Source organism: Theropithecus gelada, chromosome 5, assembly GCF_003255815.1.
Source record: "Theropithecus gelada isolate Dixy chromosome 5, Tgel_1.0, whole genome shotgun sequence".
Taxonomy (NCBI): domain Eukaryota; kingdom Metazoa; phylum Chordata; class Mammalia; order Primates; family Cercopithecidae; genus Theropithecus; species Theropithecus gelada.
This window is the reverse complement of record NC_037672.1, coordinates 146,549,937-146,570,557: the sequence shown is the minus strand read 5'-3', so window position 1 is coordinate 146,570,557 and position 20,621 is coordinate 146,549,937. Positions and strand designations below refer to the sequence as shown.

The 20,621-nt window shown below is 35.2% G+C and overlaps 1 protein-coding gene across 1 annotated transcript in view; it reads left to right on the top strand.

Annotated features, from left to right (window-relative positions):
• The window catches only part of IQCM (IQ motif containing M), a 469,590-nt gene that overhangs the window by 234,654 nt on the left and 214,315 nt on the right, over positions 1-20,621 (top strand). The window contains 1 exon segment of the mRNA XM_025386437.1: positions 16,427-16,625. Within this exon segment, the coding sequence (XP_025242222.1) occupies positions 16,427-16,625 (199 nt within the window).

Here is a 20,621-nt window from a genome sequence, read left to right as displayed (position 1 = left end):
CTGGGCTATCTGGTAAGCTGAGCGCACATTGGCTTCAGCTACAGGCTGAATCGGGGCCTTCTGCTTTCTCCCCTGGAATAGAAATGGCCTCATCTCTAGAAAAGTCAAGAGTGTACTTCCTCACTTGTAAGCATGGGACACACATAATTCCCCTAGTTTCTGCTGAAGGATGTAGTAGAGAGTAAGGAAACTGACTATAGGAAATCAGCAGCTGGGAAAGAGGACAACTGGGCCTGGTTCAAGAGGAAGGTATAGGTGCGACTCCTGCATGTAATAAGAAGAAAATTGTCCAAGGAGGAGCAAGCAGAATAGAGAAACAGAACACACATAAGTTCTCTTCTTTAAAACATAGTAATCCTACCTAATAGTGCAATAAGAATGAATTAAGTCTCCGGCAGGGAAAATTATATTTGCAATTGCTTTTTCATGGAGGAACACATTAAGAGGGTGAATAGAGAGGCAAAAGCATGGGGAAGGGGGCCAAAGGATCCTATCTGTCTCTAATCCAGGTTACTCTCAGACTGTCCACAATTCTACTTCTCTAATAGGCTTTGCCTATGATTTCCTGACCATCATTCTGTGTGTTCCTGCTTGAGGGTATCCCCAATCTTTTGGAAATGGTAGTCCCTGATATATACATGGTTGGGAATAAAACATTGAGTATAATATTAGAAATGGTTTTTAGAATCACCTTAATTGTGGACATTTATTTATTTTCTGGAGCCCTGTAATCTAAAGTCCCTATTCTAGGGATAAAGTATCTTATCTTTCACCCTCTTTTGAGCAGAGGTGAGAGAGATGGATGGGAGTAGGTAAAGTCAGCTCTTCTCCATGACTGACTAGAGTTTGGGTTGGGAATAAATAACTGTGTTGGGATGAAAAGCAGAACAATTTACTGTGTTCCCTTTTTCATAGATAAAAACTGACAACTCTGGTCACTGTGCCACTGAAAAATCAGCCCTCATCACACCTTTGGCATAAACACCCTAGTTATTTCAGTTGACTTCAATGATAATATTTTTCAGTATCCTACCAGTAAAACATGTAGGTACAATAAAATGGAGTTTCCGACATGTTTAGGTTAAAGAGAGTTCCCTAAAATGCATTATATATTAACTTGATTTAAAAAATCAGAATCTAGAAGTCTTAGCCAGAGCAATCAGGCAAGAGAATATAAAGATATAAAAGGTATCCAAATAACTAGAGAGGTCAAACTATCTCTTCTCATAGACGAAATGATTCTATACCTAGAAAACCCCATAGCCTCTGCCTAAAGGTTCCGTGATCTGATAAACTTCAGCAAAGTTTCAGGATACAAAATCAATGAACAAGCATCACTAGTATTTCTATTCGCCAGTGTCCAAGCTGACAGCCTAATTCAGGAACACAATTCCATTCACAATAGCCACCGAAGGAATGAAATACCTACAGATACACCTAACCAGGGAGGTGAAAGATCTCTACAATGAGAATTACACAACACTGCTGAAAGAAATCAAAGATGACCCAAACAAATGGAAAAACATGCTCATTTATAGGAAGAATCAGTATTGTTAAAATGGCCATATTGCCCAAAGCAATTTACACATTTAATGCTAGTCCTATCAACTACCAGTATCTTTTTCGCAGAATTAGAAAAAACTCTTTTAAAATTCATATGGAACCAAGAAAAGTGCCCAAATAGCCAAAGCAATGATAAGCTAAATGAACAAACCTGGAGGAATCACACTACCTGACTTCAAACTACACTATAAGGCTACAGTAACCAAACAGCACGATACTGGTACCAAAACAGACATATAGACCAAGGAGCAGATTAGAAAACTCAGAAATAAAGCCGCACACCTACAACCATCTGATCTTTGACAAATCCAACAATAACAAGCGATGGGGAAAGTTTTCCCTGTTCAATAAATGGTGCTGGGATAATTGGCTAGCTATATGCAGGAGATTAAAACTGGACCCTTCCTTTCATTATATACAAAAATCAACTCAAGATGGATTACAGACTTAAATGTAAAACCTAAAAGTATAAAAAATTCTAGAAGAAAACCTATGAAATACCATTTTGGACATCAGCCCTGGCAAAGATTTCATGACTAGGACTCCAAAAGCAATTGCTGCAAAAACAAAAATTGGCAAATCAATCATAATTAAACTAAAGAGCTTCTGCACACAAAAGAAATTATAAACAGAGTAAACAGACAACCCACAGAATGGGAGAAAATGTTTGCAAACTATGCATCTGACAAAGGTCTTATATCCAGAATCTATAAGGAACTTAAATCAACAAGTAAAAAACAAGCAACCCCATTAAAAAGTGGGCAAAGGACATGAACAGACATTTTCCCCAAAGTAAGACATATGTGTGGCCAATGAGCATATGAAAAATGCTTAACATCACTAATCATTGGAGAAATGCAAACCAAACCTTAAATGAGGTACCGTCTCACACCAGTGAGAATGGGTACTATTAAAAAGTCAAAAAATAAAAGATACTGCTGAGGTTGTGGAGAAAAGGGAGCACTTATACATTGCTGGTGGGAATGTAAATTGGTTCAGCCACTGTGGAAAGCAATTTGGAGATTTCTCAGAGAACTTAAACTATCATTCAACCTAGCAATCATTACTGGGTATGTACCCAAAGGAATATAAATTGTTCTATCATGAAGACACATGAACATGTATGTTCATGGCAGTGCTATTCACCATAGTAAAGACATGGAATCAACTTAAATGTCCATCAGTGGTGGACTAGATAAAGAAAATGTGGTACATGTACACCATAGAATACTATGCAGTCATAAAAAAGGACAAAATCCTATTCTTTGCAGCAACATGGATGCAGCTGGAGGCCATTATCCTAAGCAAATTAATACAGGAATGAAAAACGAAATACCACTTGGGTGATAGGTGCACTAAAATCTCAAACCTCACCACTATACAATTCATCCATGTAACCAAAAACACTTGTACCCTTAAAGCTACTGAAATAATAATAATAAAGCAAATCAAGCTAAATATTGAGTACACATGGACACAAGGAAGGGAACAATAGACACGAGGGCCTACTTCAGGGTGGAGGGTGGGAGGAGAGTGAGGATCAAAAAACTTTTTAGGTACTGTGCTTATTACTTGGGTGACGAAATAATCTGTATTCCAAAACTCCATAACACAAAATACCATATACCCATATAAAAAACCTACACATGTACACCCTGAACCTGAAAAGTTGGAAAGAGAAAATCAGAATTGATTAAATTTGAATAAAAACAGTATTCCTGGTTTTGCTTTTCCATTACGTGAAATGATAATTTCAACTTAATTTATAATAAGTAGTGCTCCTACAGAATGTTTATCTATGCCAGGAGGAAAGAAATGATTGTGTTTTTTGAACTGAATTTGGAATTTTAAAAGTCTCTATTTTGTTTTGAGGAAAATCTGTTGGAAAATTGAAACCAAGCTGCAGTAGTAGCAGTAATAACAATAAAACCCCTCTTTCCTTAGACATGATATCATGCACCTGGAAAACGTCTTCTGCCTCCTGCACCCATGCCTGATTCTCTTCTCCCATATTGAGTGCCTTAAGCATTTTACTACCTGAAATGTTCTAACTAGGGATCTATATAGGTGGTAAAAGGTATCCTACCCAGAAATTCAAATTTTCTTAGAGATTTTAAATGGGATATCAATCTCCATCTTTTGATATGATCTAGTTAAACAGATTGCTGTGGACCTAGAAATAGTCAAAAATAGGAGGGCACTTGTTTTGGGGGGGTTGGCATGGAGTAGCATTTTGAGGAATGATTGGGATACAAAAAGAGAACAGAAGGCACCCAAGAATTACATGTCCTTTAGGTATTTAAACTATTTTTAAAATTTGCCTGAATTAAAGTGACATTATCTTCCACTTCAGGAGGAGTGCATCTTATTTTAGAAAGTCCCAGGAATGCTGCTCTGATTTTTGAAGTGAACAGGTTTTACTAGCGTGAAGTACTGAACCCTTGGGAATATTTGGAAATGGAATAGTAAAATAATAATGAGACAAAAGATGAATTTCACGAGCATGTATTACATCCCTCCCCTTAAAAATCTATATCACCCATGTTGAATTTAATGCATTGTTTTCAAACTTAACAGAAATCATTTAGGGGTTTAAAGTAGGCCACAAACTTGTTCCACTCATTACCCAAGTTACTTTCAAATCCCACATTCAAAGCACAAGAGTATCACATGTTTCTACTTCAAGGCTGCACGTACAGGAAACGAAAGCCCTCGACACAGCTTGGTAGCAGAAGATCCAAATCAGAGTAAATTGTGTAAATTATAACTAAATTGCAAAGCATTTGGACAAAGCAGGCATGCTAGTCTAATCAGGAAAGTGGTGATATTTACTTTTCGATAATGCAGGTTGGAAGAGGAATTGGGGGAGGGAGGCATCACAGATCTCTTTTCATATATTTCTGAACTTGGCAACCTGATCTGGTTTTGTCACAAATTTTCAGCTTGAAAAGTATTTGGCTTTTACAACAGCCAAAATAAGTATCCTTAATCACTTTCAACCTATGAACAGATGGGCAAACAGTGCTTTTATAAATGGAGCATACAAAATACTTCAATATCAGCCAAAACTAATTAGTAGCAATATCTGAACCAAACTCTAAAACTGATTTAGTGTTTAATATATATTATTGTATAAGCATTAGCAGTTGAAAGGAAATTCCCTGTTCAAATGTTTGCCAAGCTCAGGGTGTAGTGTTCGGACATGATTAACTTACTAATTAACTTATTGTATCTTTTCTCACATGTAATCTTGCATAATGATCTCTTCTCTCTCTGAACTATTTGATTTGATGCTTTGAGCATAGATTTGTCAAACTTCAAATGAAAAAGTAAAAGGCAGCCAGTCAGCCCTGTTCTTTCTCTCATTCTTAGAGTGACATTAGTAGGAGTTGGCATGAAAACAAGTGAAGTGGTCTCTTCTATGATGAAAACTTGTTTTGGATCTTGCCTTTAATGATTCACATTTTTATTTTCATGAGAATTTTTAAAAGAGTTATATGGAGACTCTCTAGTGGCTAAAAATGTCTATAAAAATGACAATTTACTGCGTATCAAAATTCTATTAGGACATGGTAAAGAAAGATAAATTTAAAAATTACATTTGGAGGGTAAGCAAAGAATAATTACTATGATTCTCTAACTCAGAGGAGGTCACTTAGTCTTCATGTATCTGACAGTCACAATACATTTCCCATATCTCATCTACAACTCATTCTTATACAAAGAATGAACATAAAGTCCATGGCATAAAATTGAACATTTCTGTAATAGTCTCTCTGTATTTGTGATATGACTGCATCTTTCAATACTCCTGAAACAAACAAATGAATGAAAACCTCAAGCCAGTTACCCAAGGCATCCTAACTATTGAGGATTGGCTACTGTCAATACCAGTCTTTCTGTTGTCATGACATAATTTTGTCCTCCTTTGATTTCATCACACACACAATCAAGAGGGCTTGGAATTATGGCTATACTACTTATAACTTTATCTCATCTATAAAATCAGGATAATATTTATCCAACAAAACTATTTTTTTTAAATTTTGATTTTTTTTTTTGAGCCAGGGTCTCACTAGGTTGCCTAGGTTAGTTTCTCACTCCTGGGCTCAAGCAGTTCTCCTGTCTAAGCCACCTGACTTGCTGAGATTACAGGTGCATGTCACTGCCTCCATCCCTAACAATACTATTTTGAAGATTGAAGGAGAAAGTATGTCTGAAATAAATGCTTAATGAAAGATTGTTACTACCACTACTGCTGATATTAATGGATTTAATTATTATACTTTAACTTTACACAGTGAATGCTAGCCTATTTCAGGGAATATGAAAAAATTAGAAAACAAGAAACAAATTATCATTTTTCTTTACAACCTAATTTTTTTTTTTTTTATAACCTAACATCTAATCAGGAATTTGCATCAGTTTTACTGAAGGAGTCAATGAAACAATCTTTGAAGGAAGGTCCTGAATAGGAGTTCGTTGGAAATAATGGTCATGATTCCTATCCATTCTTGATTTAGAAATACTGAGTTAATATAACCACTAATAATATTTGGCATGGTTTAATAGTCTTTTATAGATATGTATATAAATATATATATATATCTTTTTTAAAGTTACAATTATGTAATGCATGTAATTTAATATCCTTATTCTTTTAATATCAATTTTTGAAATGACAAGCATTTACTCAAATTATTATGTAATCTTCATAAACAACACCTTTATGACCTCATAATAGTCTATGGATTGGCTCTAACACAATTTACTTAGATATCTGCTTCTAATTTTTTTCCTACTATAAATGAAACTGTGGATGGATATCTTCATGCATATCGCTTTTTTCATACTTAGGGGAAATTTCCAAAAAGGAAATTACTAGGTTGTATGCTCTTGATTCATATTGCCAAGTCAATCTATTTTCCAAGTAGATTACACAATTGAGAATAACGTTGGAAATGCATCTTGAACCAAACTTTCTCTGGAATTCTTTAGGTTTGCAGGGTTTTCCTTTTAAATTTGGAAGTGAAAAATGGTGCCTTATTTCTATTTTAACTTAAAATAATTATTGAAACATTTTTCTGTATGTATGTTTCTAATCATTTTTTGCCAGGTGTGTGTTTTTAATTAATCACAACAAAAAATTTATTTGAGAACACGATGAAACCTTCAAGGCACTCTGATTGTGTGGTTCTCACAAAAATATGCTCAGAAATTATTGTTCCAAAGTTAAGAAATATAATGCAGATGAAATATGGGATGTTCATTTTGGAAGGGAGATTTTATGTATATACATATATGTATCTTTTAATAGAGATATAAGATTTGAAATTAAGTGAAAGACACTTTAATGAAGACAGGTTTGGTTGCTGGAAACTAAAAGAAAAATGAGCCAGGCATAGTGATGCATACTTGTAGTCCCAGCTACTTGGGAGATGGAGGCAGGAAAATCACTTGAGCTCAGGGGTTAGAGGCTGCAGTGAGCTGGGATTGCACCACTGCACTCCAGCCTTGATGACAGAGCAAGACTCTCTTTCTAAAATAAAATAAAAATAAAAAAATGTTAATAAAAGGAAAATAAAAGAAAAAGATCAGCAATAGATAAATTGTTATATCCAGAAAATAAGTATAAATCTGAAATAATGTGAAGGGAGCCAGTCCCTTTTGCTTGTCTGCATACTATTACTATTCTTGGAACGTGTTAGGTGGTCAAAAACTAAATGACCGACTAATGTTTATCTTTCCCATCCAGGGTCATATATCAATGAGAGCTAAAAGTCATTCTTTGGTTATAGATTCAGTAATAACTTATATAAAAAAGCTGGAGGGGGACTTGAGATTCTAATTATTTTGGAGATTAGTGCTAGACAGAATTACCTGTGTTTGTTTATCACAGGGTAGCAGGTGCTTATTCCCCTTGATTATAAGATATTATATACTACTAATTCATGAGGGAGGAAGCTAAGTTGTTAGTTTGCTTTCTCATCCCTATCTTGTGATCAAGATGCATTCATAAAGCATGGTTGTGACTGTATAAGTTTGTACAAAATGATGTTTTGAAGTACATATACATTGTGGAATGACGAAATCGAGTTAATTCACATATACATTACTTTACATAGTTATCATTTTTATGGTGAAAACACTTTATTTCCACACTCTTCACATTTTTCAAGAATACAATATATTTAACTATAGTCACTATGTTGTACAATAGATCTCTTGGACTTATTCCGCCTATGTAAATACCATTTTATATCCTTTGGCCAACATCTCCCCAACATCTGCTCCCAAATGCTCCAGCTCTTTTTGCCACCATTTTACTCTCTACTTCTATGAGATCAACATTTTGGATTCCAAAAATGAGTGAGGTCATGTGGTATTTGCTTTTCTGTACCTAGCTTATTTCACTTAGCACAGTGTCCTCCAGGTTCATCCATGTTGTCACAAATGACAGAATTTCCTTCTTTGTATGACTGCATAGTATTCCATTGTGTATATATGCTGCATCTTCTTTTTTCATTCATATGTTCACAAACACTTATGTTGATTTCACATCTTGGCTATTGTGAATAATGGTGCAGTGAACACGGTGGTGCAGATGTCTCTGACAAACTGATTTCATTTCCTTTGGATATGTACCCAGGAGTGAGATAGCTGGATTGACTGGTATTCTTTTTTTTTTTTTTTGCCTTTTTAAAAATTATTATACTTTATGTTCTAGAGTATATGTGCACAATGTGCAGGTTTGTTACATATATACATGTGCCATGTTGCTGTGCTGCACCCATTAACTCGTCATTTACATTAGGTATATCTCCTAATGCTATCCCTCCCCCCTCCCCCAACCCCACAACAGGCCCCGGTGTGTGATGTTCCCCTTCCTGTGTCCAAGTGATCTCAATGTTCAATTCCCACCTATGAGTGAGAACATGAGGTGTTTGGTTTTCTGTTCTTGTGATAGTTTGCTGAGAATGATGGTTTCCAGCTGCATCCATGTCCCTGCAAAGGACATGAACTCATCCTTTTTTATAGCTGCATAGTATTCCATGGTAAATATGTGCCACATTTTCTTAATCCAGTCTGTCATTGATGGACATTTGGGTTGGTTCCAAGTCTTTGCTATTGTGAATAGTGCCACAATAAACATATGTGTGCATGTGTCTTTATAGCAGCATGATTTATAATTCTTTGGATATATACCCAGTAATGGGATGGCTGGGTCAAATGGTATTTCTAGTTCTAGATCCTTGAGGAATTGCCACACTGTCTTCCACAATGGTCGAACTAGTTTACAATCCCACCAACAGTGTAAAAGTGTTCCTATTTCTCCACATCCTCTCCAGCACCTGTTGTTTCCTGACTTTTGAATGATTGTCATTCTAACTGGTGTGAGATGGTATCTCATTGTGGTTTTGATTTGCATTTCTCTGATGGCTAGTGATGATGAGCATTTTTTCATGTGTCTGTTGGCTGCGTAAATGTCTTCTTTTGAGAAGTGTCTGTTCATATCCTTTGCCCACTTTTTGAAGGGGTTGTTTTTTCTTGTAAATTTGTTTGAGTTCTTTGTAGGTTCTGGATATTAGCCCTTTGTCAGATGAGTAGATTGCAAATTCTGTTTTTAATTTTTTGAGGAAATTCTGTACTGTTTTCCATAAGGTTGTGCTAATTTACATTCCCACCAACAGTGTGCAGGGGTTCCCTTTTCTCTGTGTCCTCTCCAATACTTGCTGTCTTTTCTCTTTCTGATAATAAATTCTAAGATGTGTAAGGTGAAAACTCATTGTGATTTTAATTTGTACTTCCCTGATGATTAGTGATGTTGAGCATTTTTTCATATACATTTTGGCAATTTATATGTCTTCTTTAGAGAAATCTCTATTAGAATGCTCTACCCATATTCTAGCACTTTTTATTCAATATCATTAACTTGGTGTTTTACTGAGTCAGTTTCATTAATAAATGTGGAATAAGGAATGGATTAAAACATGGATGCTTATATTGTATCATTAGCAAAACTAGAATTATATGATACTAACATATCAGTAACTTCTGTCTAGAAGACTAATAAATCTCCTGGTGTCATATTATGTTCTTTCATAATGATTTTATGTAGCAGGATTTTTATTGCCCTTGTCAGTTTTTTCATTGAGGTCAGGAATTAGGAATCATCCAATTTTATTCTTCCAGGTTTTACCTACATTGCATATAATGGTAAAAACACCCCTTTCTCTTTTTAATATCCTCAAATTTCCCAATATATGTTTTCCTGTAACATTCCATTAGTTGGCAATCCCTAAGCAATATAGAAAAGAGTGAGCTGGTTTTTTAGGAGGACCTAGTGGGCATCATTTTCACGTAAGGATTAAATCCACATTCTTTAATAGGAGCCACCATACCTAGTTTACTGACTTACCTTTAAATGTTATATATTAAAATGGAAAATGGATTACAAACTTGATTTTTCAATTACATTTTGATAGAAAAAAGTATCAATTCTTATTAAAACTTTGTAAATAAATACTTCTATAATGAACTCAGTAGTGGCATTTTGTATATATTTAACTATTGTTCTATATTGTTTTAAAGATAAAATAAAATGTGTTCTTAATTTCTATAAACTTATTCACAATGATTTATTAATTTATTGTATATATGAACATTTTCATTAGGACTTTTTTCCCCTCAAGTTCTGATGGATTAGTTGAAACCATTTATATACCATTTAAAGGATATTTCATTCTAGTTTGTACTAGTAAAGGCAAACAAATTCAAATTTATAAATTGATTCAAAAAAAGCTTTCTCATATTTTATTAGAAAATAAATATGAAACATAATCAGTGTATTCAATTCTAGATAATTAATTCTTAATTTGTTGATCTGGGTTTAAGCAGAATACCATATGAAGTTTTCTGTTTCTGGATGAAAAAAGTCCTGAAATCCTGAATCAGTTCTTTTGCTTAGTCTAACAGGTTCATGGTTGTGACGTCAGTTTAAGCTGAGAAACCTGTGCCCATAAGTCTTTTCCTGCTACTATAAATTGTTAAGAAAATGCATTGTTCATAAGGCTACCATTCTTTTGATGTTTCTTTCAGAAGATGAAATTTATAACCTGTAACTTGTAGCAGGACTTTGGGCAGAAACTAGCTGCTGATGATATGATTGATTTGTATAATATATGTTTAGCAAAAATTTGCTGTAATAATCAACAATCTCAGAGTGGAGAGGAATGGAGTCCTCTACTAAGGACATACAGATTTTTTTTCCATATGGATTTAGTCATTGATCACTTTGAAATAAGAACATATTGACAAGGAGGACATTGACAAGCCTCAAGGTTTTAAAAATTTCATCTCTAATGTCACAACTTGGCAGATAATTTACCTCTGAAACAAAATCTTTGAAAAAATCAATTTGACAGTTATTGTGTTAGTCTTTGAGTATAGACCTAAGTATGTGCATCAGTTATCTATCACCACAATGGCATCACAAAACTTAGTGGCTTAAAACAACAGCTATTATTTCTCATGCAACAATAATGATGATCTGTTCCAGACCTGGGCTTACACCAGTGGGTACAATTTCTCTCTTCCCCATGTGGCTTCTCATCCTTTAGAGACTTGCTGGCTCATTGTCATGTAGATGTAGGGTTCTGAAAGAATGAAACTGTGTAAAGTCTCTTAAAGCACATACTTAGGACTGGCACATTATCACTTCCATTAAATTCTATTGGCCAGACCGATTCACAAGACCAGCTCATAGTCCTAGAGTAAGTGAATAGACTCCACCTCTTGATGAGTAGGGCTGCAGAATCACATTGCAAAGGTATGGATTTAAGAAGGCTTTAATTGACCATCAATATACCACACTGTGCTTCTAATATGTTTATGTAAATGTAAAAATATATATGTATATGTATATTTTGAGATAGGGTCCCAATCTCTCACCCAGACTGGAGTGCAGTGGTATGATGATGGTTTACTGCAGCCTCGACTTCCTGGGTTTGGGGGATTCTCCCACCTCAGCCTCTCATGGTAGCATATGCCACCATGCTTGGCTAATTTTTCATAGTTGCTTTTGTAGAGAAAGAGTTTCACCTTATGACTCAGGCTGGTCTTGAACTCCTGGATTCAAATGATCCACCTGCCGCAGCCTTGCTAAGTGGTGGGATAACAGGCATGGAGCCACTGCACCCGGCTTTATTAATATTTTATTTGTTATATATTCAACTTAGGCCAAATTTTTCCTTGATTAGTCACCTGTTTTTATATTTTGAAATTTGATAAACAGGACAGTCCTCAATACAGTATTGAATTAGATAAAAATAAGGACCATTGTAACAAGGTCGAGGATCATGGCTCTGGTCAAGAAAAAGACATGACCCTGAAGTGGCAGTAGCCAATACCAAGCTTTATTTGGTCAGCACATGGATAGGCTTGCATGAGAAGTCTCTCCCAGCAAAGGCCTTCCAGAGACTGTGACATGGAGCCCCTACCCAGAAGGAGTAGCGATCTCCTGTGGGAGAGGGAAATCAGAGAGGGGACTTCCATGTCTAGGTGATGACACTCAACCACAGGATGGAGAATCTCTGGGTCATTGAGCTCCAAAGAGCAGCAGTGGCATGAGGTCTTTTATAGCCCCCGGATTTGCCTTATTGATGTCTAACAGATATTGGAAGCGATTTCATGGTGTAGGCAAAGCAAGTAGACTCCAAATGGCTAAAAATATGCTTATTTGGGCCATGTTTAAAACAACTGAATGTCTAAGAATTTTGAATTTGGAGCTGGTAAGCTGTTGAGCCAATGGTCCTAATATGCAGAAGTAAATGTAAGGGCCAATATATAGGAGTCATCTTTGGCTTTAAAAAAATAAAATTGTTATAACATTTGTATAACAACCATGCAAGACGTACCTTGTCATGTGTTGCAGCCCTCCTTTTATAAGTGAAGAAGAACATCTTTGGTATGATCCTGAAGCCATTTGGGGTACCCAAAAGTTAGGTTAAAAAGACATTATTATTACTATTATTATTTTCTTTTAATTTGCAACTTGAGGCCAGTCACTGTGGCTCACGCCTGTAATCCCAACACTTTGAAAGTTGGAGGCAGGGGATCATTTGAGGACAGGAGTTTAAGACCCACCTGGCCAGCATAGCAAAACCCCGTCTCCACTAAAAATACAAAAACTTAGTAGTGTGTGGTGGCACGCTCCTGTAATCCCAGCTACTCAGGAGGCTGAGGCATGACAATTGCTTGAACCCGGGAGGCGGAGGTTGTGGTGAGACAAGATTGCACTGTTACACTCCGGCCTGGGTGACAGAGCGAGACTCTGTCTCAAAAAGAGGATAATAATAATAAAATAAAATTTGGAACTTGAATGTGGGGAAAATATTGAAAAAATTGTCAGATGAAGTAAAATATGAACAGAAGTCATAGGTGCCTTTTGAGTAAAAAAGAAATAACAGAGACACAAGTAACAAAGTAACTTTAAATGTTAGGAATACCAAACTTTGCAAAAAAGTCACAAAGAAGAGAAAAAAGATTCATAAGCACGATAAAAGGAATACTTAAGTGATAAAAGGAACTTTTTGATATTTGGGCAAAATATATTGAAGGCACAGAATGGTCTTCCCTCTGTTAAGAGCAGACTGTGTAATCAAAAATCAGTTTGTCAGTATAACAAAAGTGATATCATATTCTAATTTTACTTTTAAAATATACCACCTATGTAATGTTTTATAGTTAAGGATTCACAAGCATTTCTCTGATTTACCATTGTCAAAATTTAGTGTATTAGCTTCTTTTCAAACTCATTATTTGTAAATACAATTTGTTTTCCATCAAGACGTCTATAAATTGTTCACTTCTATAAATTGTTCTTGTCTTTTCTTTAACATTCCAGTTATCTAGAGATATAGTATTGATCAAAGTTCATCTGTTTCAGACCTAAGATAAAATTCATTTCTTTTTCAATTGTTATGAGAACCAGACAAATCACATTCGTCATTTTGTAAACATGCTTGCATTTCTTCATATTTTTTACGTAATATAGTTCTGATCACTCATATGAACTACAACTTTTACCCGAAATAACCTTCAGTTCTCTTTCGGTCTCTGTTGTCTGTCTCTGTCTCTCTTTCTTTGTCTCTTTTATCTCTCTGTCTGTCTCTCTCATACACATGTACACACACACACTTTTCAGTAGAGGATTAAAAACTCTGTGCCTTTCAAGGCAACTTAGGAGACCAGAAGACTCTAATGACCTAGAGCTGTCACTTCAATAATACACATTACACATCACCTTACCATCACATATATTCCTTTGTTATTTGCATCTCGTTAGAACATGAAACCTTCCCTCACTTTTTGGTTTGGGTATTTAACTATTTCTATAACAGTCCTCTTATTTCCTCTGAGAGAAATGAGAAAAAGATGTCAACTCAGAATTTCTTTGATTTCATAGTAGATCTTGATGATATGGACAAGCAAGAAGTAATCATTACCATTTCACCTGCATTCCACTTGATCTCATACATCAATGCCCATTCCTAAAATGTATAATATTAACCAAGCAAAAATCCTCTTAGAAGGCAGAGCTGCCTCTTTTCTAAGCTATTCAAAATCAGCCTTAATTTAAACAAACAAATACAAAACTTTGTTTCCTATTCTTCAGCTCTTCTGGCAGCTTTGTTTAATAAGATATCTATCCCTCAGTGTACAAAATGATATATATTTGGCTCAGTAATGTATAAACATTTTCAAGGGAGTGAAAAAGAGAGAATGAGAGAATGAATCGGCCACTGATACAAAAGAGCTCCAGTTACATGAATATTGTACGAAGCTAATTTATTTCCTTTTGCAAGAAGGAAAAGGACTTTTTTTTTCATTTACAAACATAGACACAAAGAGAACTAGCAGCCTCAGTTATACATAGTTAGATATAGGTCAAAAATAAATATACAGCACAATTTTCTGTGCTTCAACAAATCTCACTGGTTCATTGCAGCTACTTGGGAGTAGGAAGGTCAGGAAGTCAAAAAGATCTACAACAAATTCTTCTTATGAAAATTTCTTGATCTGGGGCTGATCTCCATTCTAATGAGTGCAAAATTTTCTCTTGAATGATATTCAAACTAATGTTCAAAAATGGTGTTATGCTAGTGTTCAAATGACATACAATATAGAGAATATCAGGAGGTAGTACAAGCTTCAAGAAAAACTACAGAAAGACAAATACAGAAAGACAGAACTGGGTTTTCCTGCCATCTACCACTGAACAGAGACTTCGTGGCTGGGTCAAGTAATGAAGATCATACTCCACTTTTCAGTTACTGAGAGAATAAAAATAATAGCCATGTACAAAACAGAACAAGACTTAAACATCAACTTAACATAAAAATTAAATAAAACAGACTAAGAAAATAATGCTAAAACAGAGTGAACGTGAGTCAGAGATTCACTCTGAGAATCAAGAAACTTGAGTCTGGGATTCAGAGATGTAGGTACAGATCATTTTTGGGGCAAGACTCAGCCCTGGTGAATGAATTGACCTGGGCATCTCAGTCAGTGGAACTCCATTTGTGAGAGGGCAGAAATAAAAACATTAAGAAGAAGAAAGCATTTTTATATGCTAAAAGTTGCAAGGGAACTAGACGTTGAACTTTGGAAGACTTCGAAAAACTGGCTATCATATATAAAACATAACAGGTATATACATATAAAGAAAAAGCTGACACAAGGTTACCAAGATTACAGATAATCTGTTAATGGTAGTAAATCTTCAATTTTCTCAAATGTTATCAATCGCTACTAGGGTCACTGTATTAGGGTTCTCTAGAGGGACAGAACAAATGGAACATATATATATTCCATTTATATATATATATATATAAGAATTTTTATATATATATAAAATTCATATATATATATATATATATATGAATTTTTTAAGTATTAACTCACATGACCATAAGGAGGTCCCACAATAGGCCGTCTGCAGGCTGAGGAGCAAGGAGAGCCAGTTGGAGTTCCAAGACTGAAGGACTTGGAGTCTAATGTTTCAGGAGGCATCTAGTATGGAAGAAAGACGTAGTCTGGGAGACTAGGCCAGTCTCTCTTTTCACATTTTTCTGCCTGCTTATATTCTAGCTGCACTGGCAGCTGATTAGGTTGTGCCCACCCAGATTAAGGGTGGGTCTGCCTTTCCCAGCCCACTGACCTAAATGTTAATCTCCTTTGGCAACACCCTCACAGACACACTCAGGATCAATACTTTGTTCCTTCAATCCAGTCAAGTTGACACTCATTATTAACTACCAAGTCACCCATAGCAATATTACAGACTGGTCATTGTTTGCGGTATCACCTTTCCCGTCTGCTGATCCTAAAGGCCGTGATCCTACCACCATAGTACAGAGCCTCTCAATTCGAAGTATTTGAATCAAAGTTATTTTTCTGATGATGCTTGGTTAACAGAATATCAGTGTCAAATAATCAAATAATTTTGAATTACTCTGTAGTTTAAAATAGCTTCTGGGACAAGAAAATTATTTGAACTAATCTGCCCTGTCATATGAAAACATTCTCTTTTGAATACTTGTAGATAGACTGAAAAATTCACTTTCTTTTGGATTTCTTTTCTTCAGAAGGTTAATTTTATCCATGTAATATTGATCTTGGCATATTCAACCTTCTTTGGAGGACCTTATTGACATATTTGAATTCTATGTACATGCATTGAATTCTATGTACAAGTTATAATATATTTCCTATTTCAATGTATTCATCATTGAAAGAATTTAAAACTGTGGAAGTGTTAATTTTTCATATTATCTATAATAAGAAATTGTTTTATTTTTAGGATAAAAGATACTCCAAATAAAACTGATAAACATGACAATAAAGTTAAAAGAATTGGACCACACATAGAAATCTTCCAAGTATTCCGAGAAAGAAAAAAATTCATGATTACCCCAAAATTGATTAGAATGGTCACCATCATGCAGGCGTATGTCAGGGGATGGCTTGAACGCAAAAGATTGCAAAGAGTAATGACCAAGGTAAGCTATACATCAGATATTATAATGTGTTTAAAATTTCTCATTAGATTCAATTAAGTAAAATTTTTCAATATGCCTCTAATATTTCTAAGTAAAATTCTGTATACATACTTTTTTTTTTTTTTTTGAGATGGAGTTTTGCTCTTGTTGCCCAGACTGGAGTGCAATGGCATGATCTTGGCTCACTGCAACCTCTACCTCCTGGGTTCAAGCGATTCTCCTGCCTCAGTCTCCTGAGTAGCTGGGATTACAGGTGCCTGCTACCACATCCAACTAATTTTTGGTGTACATACTTTAAGAAAATGTGATGAATAATCTGCTATGATGATAGTTTTAGACTGTGCAAAGTTGGAGACTCCAAACAAAAGGCCTCATTTATCCTTAACTCAGCAATTCTGGGACCACCTATTCTTAAACAAGGATATTTTGAAATAACTTTGCACTAAAGTTGTTTCTTCCTTGCTATCTGCTCATTTTCTGTTTAGAGCAACTTTCCGTCACTTCCCACACTCCTGGGTACTCTTTCAGTGCATAAATGTTCAATTTCAAAGAATTACACACACATACAAATATCTACCTGATCAACTTTCATAGATTGCAATTCTGATTTTTAAAATAAATAATGCAGACCCATTTTGGCTGGGCAAATGCAGATGAACCTAAGTGGGTCCATCTTGGAAAACCTTTGAGAGAACCCAAAATGTCCTCACCTTGAGGGCTAAAGTTTTACTGCTAATAAGGAATTTGGGAAATCAACTATAAATAAAATATATTAGTAGTACCCACTCCAATTCCTTGATCTTCTGGGAAAAACCTCTGGAATAGATTTGCAGTGGGCATCCTGAACACATTTCTCTGACAATGTGGTGATAGAGTTAATCCATCTGCCTATCTCTGGGTATACATGTTTACATGTACTAACGTGTAAATTAATATGTATGTGAATCACATATGTAGTTATGATTAAACATGATAATACATGTAAAACTCTGGCAAAAGGTAAACACTCCATATACTTAATCCCATAATTTTGTAAGGTAGCTGCTATATCTGTTTTATTGCTGAAGAAACTGAAGCAAATTATTTGCCCAAACTCAAACAGCTGGTAAGTGAAAGAGCTAGAATTCAAACCCATGTCTGTCTAAGACATTAAAAGATCTATGGTTAAATTAGAATTAAATTTCTCCACAATGGGAAATGAACTGATTTTCTTACTCCACAAAGCTCTTTCTTTCCTATAACTATCTATATTGATAAACTGTTCTACTACTCATTGCTCAAGCCATAAACCTGGATGTCTCTTAGATTCTTTCAACTTTTTCACTCCCATATTCAATTGGTTCCACTTTCATGATGTTTGTTGAACTGCTCTTCTTTGTGCTTCTTGCCAGAACTTCCTTTAATCTACCCTTACATGGAGAATTGCAATAGTTGCCTCATTGATCTCTATGCCTACAGACCTACTTCCGTCAAATCTATTTGCCATGTACCATATTTGAAAAATTCCACTGTTATTACCTTATTTCATTTCTTATAATCTTTTTGAGGGCCTATATTGCTTACAGGATATAGTAGGAACTATAACATAGTACACATGACCTCCCTGTTTTGGCTCTTGTCAAGCTTCATCAGATCATACCCCCTGACATATTCTCTGTGTTTTAGCAAACTGCAAATCTTGATTGTTTCTTGTCATCTTATATTTTCATGCTGTTCTCTCCTCTGCCTTCCTTATCTTCTGATAAACTCCAATTCATCTTTCAAGATCTTCCTAAAGTATATTCACTTAGACACCCTCTCTTGTCCATCAAGCAGAGCTGATCTCTCCATTTTTCTGGTCATTATTGTGTCCAGTTCTTTACATTATTATCATCTGTTTACATGTTTGACATGGACAGTATGGTTTATATGACTTATTTGGAAGCACATACTCTTTATTTTTCTATTCACAGCACCACAGACTACCTTGACACATAATATATACTCTATCATTTTAACTGTATGCATGTATAATCTAATATTTTTTCTTGTTTATCTCTCTGTTTGTATACATATATTTTTTAGTTTGGCTAGATAGATTGCAAACTCCATGAAGACAGGTATCTGTCTGTCTTGTTTGTTTCTGTATTCAAATGCCTAGAATGGTGTTTCGTATGTAGTAGGCACTCAACAAATACCTATTGTATTTGATTATATGTAGGCACTCAACAAATACCTATTGAGTGGATGAATTAACATAATTGTAGAAGTTTATCATGGCAGTCTAAGGAGATCTTACACACACACACACACACATCCTTAAAGTTCTGTCTGCACACATTTGATACATGCTATATAATTTAATTATAGCATTTCCTAATATCAGAAAGAATTGTAGAATCATTCATAACCTCTGGGACAAAAATGAATCTAAAAAATTGAGAGAGGAAGAATGGGCCAAAGATGAGGGTGAAAAAGAGTGATTTAATTGATAAGGAAAATGCTGAATTTCTATACGGAGATAGGATTTGAGATAAAAAGAATGGGAAGTACTTTTAAAGGATCAGAGCCAATATAAAGTAGATTGTTTACTTTTATTTGGTTATAAAATTTGTTATGATCAATGATTTTCTTTTTTATTCCATCATTGGCATGGTGCTTTGTCTGTTGGATGATTACTTTGCTGATGTGGTTAAAGTTGTTTTGCCTAGTGTCAAAATCCTAGTGTGACACCCTGTAATGCAGTTAATAGTAAGTTTCCTGGACTGTGCCTATGTGAAGGGTTGCTGTTGGGGGAATTCTTCATAACTTTCTGATCTAGAGGGTGCACAGCAAATCACTGAATAATTGTCAGCACTGTGGCAGTTCCTCCACTGGGAGACTTCCATAGTCATATTGCTTTACTGCCACTTCAGAGTTTGTTGCTGTGGACAGTGTCTGCTAGAAGTTTAAGATTACTCAAGAGACCGTACGATTTCCATTCCCTATGAAAAATTTAGTTTGGAATTCTTTGGAAATAATGAAGCAGCATCAAATTGTCTTACCAGTCATACATCAAAAGACCACAGAGATTGCTATATTTTAATATGAATATTTTTTCCACAATTAAAAATGTCATTTCCCTTTAAAAATTTTTGTGCTGTTTGTTTGCATGTGTTTTGGTATAAGTAATAATGATATTACAGAATCATAAAGACACAAAACAGGGTTCATTCCTTGATGTAACGCTTCTAGGATCTCACTTAATTTCAATATTTTTCTCTAAATATTTATAATTTTAAAGTTTTAATCCTAAATTAAATATATTTGATTGCTATTGACTAAAAATGTTGAAATTCCAGGACATTGGAATGGTTGATAGCTACAATAATAAAAAGTGTTTGAAATTGGCTTTTAATAAATATTTGTTGAATCAGTAAATTTGGAACAGCCCTGGAGAATCTGAGTTTCATTATTGCCTTAACAACGTCTTATACATAACTCAATGGTCTTCAATATTTTGGAGGTTATAGAATTCTTTGAAAATTTGATAAAGTAGGAATTTGCTATCATTGTCTCAAAAGAACAAAACAGAAATAATAACAAAATTTGAACCTATTCGTGAACCCTATAGGACAGGGCACCTTGTATAGCAACAGTCCCCAACCTTTTTGGCACCAGGGACCAGTTTCGTGGAAGACAATTTTTTCCATGGACAAGAGCAGGGGCAGGGATGTTTTCAGGATGAAACTGTTCTGCTTCAGATCATCAGGCATTAGATTCTCATTAAGAGCACACAACCTGGATCCCTTGCATGTGCAGTTCACAATAGGGTTCTTGATCCTATGAGCATCTAATGCTGCCACTGACCTGATAGAAGGAGCTCAGGCAGTAATGCTCGCTCACCCACCATTCACCTCCTGCTGTGCAGCCTGGTTCCCAACAGGCCACAGAGCAGTTGGTTGGGGACTCCTGTTGTATAGAACAGTTTTATTACATAACATGTGTGCTAACACTCACAAGTACCTGTAGGCCTAT